The following is a 9,299-nucleotide window of genomic DNA, read 5'->3' on the forward strand; positions in this document are numbered from 1 at the left end:
TTTTCTTCTAATCTCTCTCCTAAGCTAGTGGTTTTAGATAATTTACAAGCTCCACCGACCTGGATAAAGATGACACTCTTTCGAAATTGAAAGAGTTGAACTTCTCCTCCCTCGAGGATCTGGGGAAGGGGTTGAACAATCGTGCCCCAAGTTCCCGTGCTCGTGATATCGAGAAGGAGAAACATTCTTTTCTTGATCAGTTGATACTAGTGGAGGAGAGGCAGTTGCTGGTGGAGAAAGAGCAACTGGAGTTGGTGGGCGTGAAGCCATTAGTGTGGAAAGAGAAGAAGCAATTATGGAAGAAGGAGTATTGTTTGCTCAGTGGTTGGAGGCAGAAGAGGTCCAGGGTCTAAACTCCTTGGACCCGAGACAACAATGGGGGCAGGGAAGACAGAATCAGCATTCTCGACCAAGCCCATCTCACCCCAAAGGGCCTCGACTTCATCTGATGTCGGGTTTTGAAGCTCCCTTATTGAGCTAATGAAGATATTTTTCTTCTTTGACAGGAAACCTCTTCATCACTGGCTTCCCCCACATCCATGAGGACCACTATGGCCGGCTCGGATGGCATTTTCTTTACTCTCTTCTCCTGAGTCCCAACCGAGGAGGAACGTTCTCTTTGGTTTTTTGTCCTTGGGCTAGGGACTCCGAGCAGAGGCACTCTCACCGGAAGCAGATCCACGAGCTCTGTTTCGAGCAAGATCATTTTGTAGCACCCTTCTAGCCTCATCGGGGTCATCTAAGACGTTGACCTTAAGGCAGGTGACAAAGCCCCTCGAAAGCCCTATATAAGATAAAATCGAAGTTAGCAACTTATGCATGAGATTTCTTGTGCTCAAACATAAAAGAAAGAAGGATTTTTACGTACCATGGTGCTTGGATTTCCACCCATATTTGGGTGACATCTCTTTCCACCGTCGGTATTCTAGAGTTGTAATTTCCAGAATTTTTTTAACCCATTGGTCCAGGCCTTGAATCCTTGGAGGTTCCAAATGAGTACCTGAAATGAAGAAAATGGAAAATCAGCAAAATTGAAGATAATCTTTTCACGGGAAAAGGAAGTGATTGACTGGAAACTTATGAAAGCGATTTCACGACTCAGGAAAAGTTGGAGTTGTGGTCAGAATGATGTCCCTGGCAACAATGACGACGAATCGTTCCATCCATCCACGATCATTGTCGTTGTCTACGCTGGTTGGGAGAGCATGGTGATCATGCTTACTAAAGTTTATTACTCCCCTACGAAAAAATTTGGGAGAGTAAAAGTTCATTATGTGTGCAAGGGTTAGGGTTACCCTAGTCTCCGAGCACAGTTGGCATTTCGGTATACCAAAATATCAAAATATTTAAGTCCAAGCCCACCTCTATTTCTATTTTCCAGTCCAATAAGTCTAAGACCAACACACCAAGCCCCCTAATTCCCTAATCCCTTAGTGCCTAGCAGCCTCCCTTAGGCTTAGAGGCTTACGACAGTAGCATCTTCTGCTTACCCCTTTTTCTTTTTCTATTTTCTAAGTTTGCTTTTGAGCCAAATCAGCTCTTGATGAAATCAAAACAAAAGAGAAACTACATATATGTGCATAAAGAGGTTGAATTCTTAGCAGAAGAGACGTTAAGCATAATCTTGGGAGATTTGAAAGACTTTGGCATGACACTGAAATCGTACCGAACGAAATAAGAAAATATCGAACCGTACCGAACTACTTTGGTATGGTATTTGATATGCACAATTGATATATCGAATACCGACGTACCGAACCATAGTTATTAAATACTGTACCGAAGTACTGAATGCTCACTCCTAACGTCTACGATCAAATACTGGGCAACTTTGGAACAGATTTTATGTTACTTGAAAGAAGCTCCTGGACTTGGCATATTGTATAGCAACCACAGCCATACTCGTGTTGAGTGTTTTGCAGCTATTGATTGGGCTAGATCCAAAATTGATATTAGGTCTATTACAGGCTATTGTGTCTTTGTTGGAGGGAACTTGGTAACGTGGAGGATTAAGAAACAAAGTGTTGTATGTCAATCTAGTGCAGAATCCAAGTATAGAGCTATGTCACAGTCTACATGTGAGATTATGTGAATACATTATCTTTTAACTAAAATTGGGTTGAAGCATCATACGCCAGCAAAACTCTGGTGTGATAATCAAGTTGCTCTTCATATTGCCTCAAATCCGGTGTATCATGAAAGAATTAAACATATTCATGTTTAATGTCATTTTTATTCGTGAGAAGATTCACGAAATCTTGATTTCCATTAGTTAAGTGAAGATAGGAGCGCAACTAGCTGATTTGTTCACAAAGGCGTTGCATGGAACTCGAGTTGATTACCTCTGTAATAAGCTGGGCATGCTTAGTATCTATGCTCAAGCTTGAGGGGGAGTGTTACAGAATAATTAGTGAGATGTAAATAGATTGCTTTCCATGGATAGGTGACTTAATTATATTATAGGAGTTGATCCTTAGGATATTTTCCTTTATTCTGTTTGATTTTGTTTCCTTTGATAGAGTCTAGTGTAAATGTATAAATCTCTTGTATTCATGAATAGAGATACAACAAGTTTCTATGATTATACTCATGTTGCCACTATATTTATTGTCATGTTCGTATGATATTTGTTTAAGTGTCTCGGATAGATTGACAAAATAGTTGGTTCTTTGTATGGTTTTTGACAATCTTCATTCCATACGCTAATTTTTGTGATTGAGATAGGTCAAAGAACTACTTTCTTGACATGATATTAGATCAGACTATTCCTATTTTTGGTTTACTAATAATGAGTTCTCATGTTATTTTATCTACGCACTAGATATCCGGTCCTGAACTCTTTGGGATTGAGTTACGTTCGATATTTATTTTTCTCGACAATATTGACAATACTCCAACCAATGCTTTGTGGCCTTACCCTACTTTTTCATATCTAGGGCTAATGCAAATTGGTAGCAACACATTTCACTTAGAAGCATCACCCCCACTGAGTGACATTCTTGAATAAGCCATTTTATTTAAGCCTTGAGATTGAATTTCTTAACTTCACCTTCTTAAATAAGCTAATGTCAAGTTTTTCCCAATACAGTAAAAAGGATATTAGTAACACTTCTATTTCTTGTAAAGGAGTGGAACACTTCAATTTTTACTTAAACCCTTTTGTCCAAGCACAAAGAACTTGTAGGTCACATATAGAGGTGACAACTTAGGTATATCTCATAGGAATCCCTTTTCTTGGAAACTCTTAATGCAATCATCAAACATTCGAGTGAGAGTCTTTAGAGGAGGGAGCCCCAATTCAGTTATCTTGCTGGTGTCCATGCTATGTGGCATGTCTTCTCCTTCTTGGTTGCTACACCTAAAAAGGAAAAACAAAGGAGAGTTTACGGTATAAAAATTATTTACACAATCAGGTCATTTATTAAGTAAAAATAGGTAAATTTCTTGATAAACATTAATTAGTATTTGATAAAAGTAGTAACTAATCTGCTATCACAAGTAAAAATTCACTGACCGTTACACTGTCAGTATATATAAACTAAATCCAAAAAGAAAGGGGTTCGAAACTTCAGTTGATCTGCTTACTTATTCTCAAAAGGATAAGATGGATACTTGGTCCTTAACATGTCAATGATCTGTGACATGTGTTGCACTGAGTTTGAACATATGTATCTACCTGAAGCTTTTTGTTCCTCCATTACTAAAATATGAGCTGCCACTACATCCTCAATATGAACAAATCCCAACCTTTTGTTGGGATACTCTCCAAGCACACCTAGTCCAGAGGGAGAAAAAAATACAAACAAGAAAACTGTTATGCCTTTCATAAAGCACCATCTTGGAAAGGAAACAAGGTAAAACTAAAATGAAGTGAAATGAAATTGTATCAAAAAACTTATAATCTCTTGGAATTAATGCAGATCTAGGCGGAAAATAAAATGGAAGAATAAGATTTGTATAGACTATATCTTTTTTCTTTTCACCATGGGCAATATTATTAAGTTGGGAATATTTTTAGTCGTGTTTATATTAGATCCTATGTTTTTTAGGAGTCTTTGGTCGGCATATTTATATGTCAACAAAAAATATAGTGAACTTGTAGTATATTTTTATTAGTACGTTTAATTTAGGTCCTATATTTTCTAGGAGTCTTTTAGCCCTGACAGAGAGTTATATGCTAGTGGAAAATATATTGAATTTCTAGTACGTTTTATTTTCATTTCGTATAATAATGCTATGTAAATAGTGGACCTCAATTGTGTGGTATTGTCAAAAGGTACAACCTTTAACAATGGCCAATATGATAAGCAATGTACTGGTGGGCTGAGGAGCAAGCAAAGGACCCACAACGAAGGATGGATTTACCACCACCAAATCGATACCACATTCCTTGGCTACTCTCCACGCTTCTTTTTCTGCTATAGCCTTAGCATAAGGATACCATAGCTGCAGTCAAACAAAACAAAGTTAAATATCAATTAAGCAATATTTTTCATGTTTCTCTATTCTATGTAGCAAGTAAAAAAATTTGAAGTCCATACATACATTGTATCTTTGGCAATATTGAAGGTCACTCCAGTGGGATTCATTGAGAGGGGAAACTTGTTGGGCATCATCTCTGTATCTGATTGCAGAGCAAGATGATGTCAACACAAGCCTCTTCAACTTGCTTGCTTTTTTGCATGAATTCAGGACATTCAAAGTACCCTTTACGCTTGGATCAATCAGTGTTTTCTGCAAGTACAATGTAGGTCCAGTTTGTTAAGTTGATTGATTAATGTTTGAGGAGAGTAATCTCACTACTCAAGAAAATGAACAATATAAGAGGTGTGGTGTGTATGTGTTAGAAAATTGATAAGAAAATAGACCTTGGGCGAATTCGAGCTGCTCTTGTGGTGATAGTTTCCCAAGATCATATAAGGAGACAATAGTTCATCCTCTCGACTAATATGAGATAACTTAACAACTCTATAACTCAAAAGGCGGATCAAGAAACATATTACAGGTTTGAGTTCAGAATTCTAACACAGCCATTTGATTGCTGGGTTCGAGTATAATATGTATACTGGATCATTTAGTGAATTTCTTCGGATGAACCCATAAGCTCTACACTATATCCACTCTTATAATAAATGGAGTGTGTATAACACAACATGAGGGGCAGTCCAAAAATGAGGAAATCAAGAATACGATTAGGGCTGGCTCTGATACTGTGATAATTAGAAAACGAATGCTCTAACTCAACCCGACATAGAAGTGGGAATTGTCTAAAAATCATATAAGGAAACAACGACCTAATCCTTTAATTAACTGATGCGGGACAATCTAACAAAAAAAGAAGATGAAGGTGAAGGTAAAACTTGCCTCAACATTGTCATCGTAAGGAACAGATACGGGTGAAGCAGTATGAAAGACTCCGTCAACTCCCTGAATAGCATCGTCAAAGCTACCTTCAACTAGAAGATCAGCTTTCATTATCTTGAGCCTCTCTTTAGCACCCTCTAGCTCCCACAAGAACCCCACTTTCTCTACATTATCTGCTAATTACAAAAAACACTTTCAATAAATAATATTCATATTTGGAAGGAGGAAAGAAACGATTATTACAAACCTGGATCACGAACAGTGGTTCTTACGATGTGACCTTTATGTAGTAGGGCCTTAATAAGGCAAGCCGCAATGAAACCTGTACCCCCTGTTACACAATATTCTGCCATTTCTTGTTTCTTTCTTTTTCTTCTCCGATCCATTTCACAGACCTAGGCCATGCTTTTTATCTATGCAGCTAAATGGGAAAACAGGTTGCTTTTTGGTACAACTTGAAAATTTTGTGGGAAGAATTAATAAGAATAAATTAAAGCGCATTTGAAGGAATGCTAACTAGAACTGTTAGTTCACACGATTTTGATCTTACCTTATTTTAATTTCAACATTTGCGCAACTAAAAGAATACTTTGAGAATCAAATTTTGTAACCTTCTTCCCTTCTAACTTCAGTAGAATTATTGTCGAACCATAGTTTATTGTCCCAGCCTAGTGAGTTTCCCTCACTGCGACCAAACCAAAAATAACTTATTCGCTCAAACGGTAAATATTTATTTGTAATCGGTATTTATATCAAACCAAACAATTTAACTTTGTCAAGTTGATAACACATGCATCGATGCGAATAGGTTTTATCACCGTCCAAATCCAAGTGTGACCTCACACATATAGGAGATTTTATCCAGGGGTCCTTTTGACTTTGTCAAGTTCGATTGTTGCTTATGCATGCATCAGAACTTGACTATGCCATGGAGGATAAGAACTTCCTATTATATACAATCAGAAGCGGGTCAGAATTTGAAATTATGTGTTTCTAAATTTGTCACAAATTCATAGCTCGTCTTCTTTACTAAATTTGCAATTAAATATTTATACATATTTAATAAATTTTTCGACTGAACCCATGCCTAATAGACTAACTCTGCTTCTGTATACAGTTGGTTGAAAAAATGCTATCGCACCATAAAATTAAAATCAAATATGAATTGTCTAATAAAGCGAAATTCTTAAACTGATCTCCTACCATAAATCAATACTTATTTTATATTGGGTGGCACAACATCTTTTTTTTTGTTAATACCGAAATATTATATATAAAAACTAGAAATTATTGGGGTTAATACAAGTACTTGAAAATTCACCACACATTGGTGGATCATCATCAGAGATATTCTAGTTTCCTAACAACCTGAGTCTATTACATGCCGTAATACCTAATGACTTATTGTAATGATATCCACATTGGTGGCACAACATTGAGCGAACACATGGTCCGAAATCTTATCCATTCCCAAAGAGTAAATAACAGACGATACTTACGTGTAAAAGTTGTGTGGGTAGCCACTTTTTAAAGTGGTATTTACTTTTTATCCAACATTTTTAATGCTTAGCAATAGTAGCCACTAATTTATTAAAATTAATATGAAAAGACTATATTACCCTTTCTTCTATCTCTTTCATGTGTTAGGCACAAGCATGAAATAATTACCCGAGGAATTCTGAAAGCCCCCCAATTCCTGCGAACTTAAATAGTTGTGGACCTTCTCATTCAAGATCCTGATCCAAATTGTATTTAAATATATGAACTTGTATTCTGGAAAGATGAATATATATTAAAGCAAAAAAGACATAAGTAAGATTAATTTGAAACCTCTTCTTCAGCAGCTTCTAAACCACCTTGAACCCAGAAATGTTGTTGTAACCAGCATTGTCTAGCACCTCACAAGCCGCAATGGACCTGCCTGATGCAAAGGGTTACGCATGAGCAATAAGGAACACAAATTACTAGATTTGTCATGAACATAAGGATCTTTCAGTGCCTACTCTATCTGTCCGACTATGGACCTATTACGAGTTCAAAAGTTAAGGACACTTGGTCCTGAACTTCGAGTTTCAAGTTCAAAAGTTAAGGACACTTGGTCCTGAACTTAGAGTTACAAGTTCAAAAGTTAAGGACATTTGGTCCTGAACTTTGACTAACAAGCTCAAAAGTTAAGGACAATAAGTCCTGAACTTACAGTTATAAGTTCAAAAGTTAAGGACAATAGGTCCTGAAGTCCTGAACTTAGACTAACAAACTCAAAAATTAAGGACAATAGGTCCTGAACTTAGGCTAAGAAGCCCAAAAGTTAAGGACAATTGGTCCTTAACTTAGACTAACAAACTCAAAAGTTAAGGATAATATGTCTTGAACTTAAACTAACAAGCTCAAAAGTTAAGTATACTTAGTCCTAAACTTACAGTTACAAGTTCAAAAGTTAAGGACACTTGGTCCAGAACTTAGACTAACAAGCTCAAATGTTAAGGACAATAGGTCCTGAACTTAGACTAACAAGTTCAGAAGTTAAGGACAAGTAGTCCTTAACTTAGAGTTACAAGTACAGAAATTAAGGACATGTGGTCCTGAACTTCGAGTTCCAAGTTCAAAAGTTAAGGACATGTAGTCCTGAAGTCCTGAACTTAGAGTTACAAGTTCAAAAATTAAGGACATGTAGTCCTGAAGTCCTGAACTTAGAGTTACAAGTTTAAAAGTTAAGGACACTTGATCCTGAACTTTATAAGCAGAAGGGTGTTTTCGTCCGGGCAGGTAAAGTTTATTAAAGTAGTGGCTAAAGACTAAAGATATTTTAAACAGTGGCTTAAAAGTAAATTCCCGAAAAGTAAATAACAGACGCTACTTACGTGGCATCCTTTCGGTGGAAAAAGGTATTAAAGTAAATAAACAAGAAAAGAGAAAATGACCTGCATAAGTCCAAATAATCAGTTGTGTCCAATAATAAGTTGCGTTGATTTTGACTATTATAAAAGCTTCTCATTAAGGGTAGAATTGTGGGGGAAGTGCACGGTTAACCACTAATAACACATGTATTTACTTTTAAGCCACTGTTTAAAATGTCTTTAGTTTTTAGCCACTGCTTTAATAAATTTTATCTGCCTGGACGAAAACACCCTTCTGCTCATAAAGTTCAGGACCAAGTGTCCGTTATTTTTGAACTTGCAACTCTAAGTTTAGGACTTTAGGACGACATGTCCTTAACTTTTGAACTTGCAACTCTAAGTTCAGGACTTCAAGACTACATGTCCTTAACTTTTGAACTTGGAACTCGAAGTTCAGGACCACCTATCCTTAATTTATGTGCTTGTAACTCTAAGTTAAGGACTACTTGTCCTTAACTTTCGAACTTGTAAGTCTAAGTTCAGGACCTATTGTCCTTAACTTTTGAGCTTGTTAGTCTAAGTTCAGGACCAAGTGTCCTTAACTTTTGAACTTGTAACTGTAAGTTCAGGATCAAGTGTCCTTAACTTTTGAGCTTGTTAGTCTAAGTTCAAGATCTATTGTCCTTAACTTTTGAGCTTATTAATCTAAGTTCAGGACCTATTGTCCTTAACTTTTGGGTTTCTTAGCCTAAGTTCAAGACCTATTGTCCTTAACTTTTGAGTTTGCTAGTCTAAGTTCAGGACTTCAGGACCTATTGTCCTTAACTTTTGAACTTGTAACTATAAGTTCAGGACTTATTGTCCTTAACTTTTGAGCTTGTTAGTCTAAGTCCAGGACCAAGTGTCCTTAACTTTTAAACTTGTAATTCTAAGTTCAGGACCAAGTGTCCTTAACTTTTGAACTTGAAACTCGAAGTTCAGGACTACCAATCCTTAATTTATGTGACTGTAACTCTAAATTAAGGACAAAATACAAAATAATTACAAAGAATTTTATTAAGTAGATACGTTAATTACCAAGAATTTTTATTTAGTTTT

General features: G+C 36.5%; 1 protein-coding gene across 1 annotated transcript; it reads right to left on the bottom strand.

Moving 5' to 3' along the window:
- Nucleotides 1-2,975: 2,975 nt before the first annotated feature.
- LOC107763048 (tetraketide alpha-pyrone reductase 2-like) lies at nt 2,976-6,136 on the bottom strand. The gene is made up of 6 exons (XM_016581465.2): nt 5,612-6,136; nt 5,365-5,537; nt 4,546-4,734; nt 4,284-4,446; nt 3,586-3,775; nt 2,976-3,358 (listed from the first exon to the last, which is right to left on the bottom strand). Exons 1-6 carry the CDS (start codon nt 5,748-5,750, stop codon nt 3,217-3,219), a joined length of 996 nt encoding a protein of 331 aa, XP_016436951.1. The 5' UTR covers nt 5,751-6,136; the 3' UTR covers nt 2,976-3,216.
- Between the last annotated feature and the right edge of the window lie 3,163 nt (nt 6,137-9,299).

The sequence above is a fragment of the Nicotiana tabacum genome, chromosome 22 (assembly GCF_000715075.1).
Source record: "Nicotiana tabacum cultivar K326 chromosome 22, ASM71507v2, whole genome shotgun sequence".
Classification (NCBI taxonomy): Eukaryota; Viridiplantae; Streptophyta; class Magnoliopsida; order Solanales; family Solanaceae; genus Nicotiana; species Nicotiana tabacum.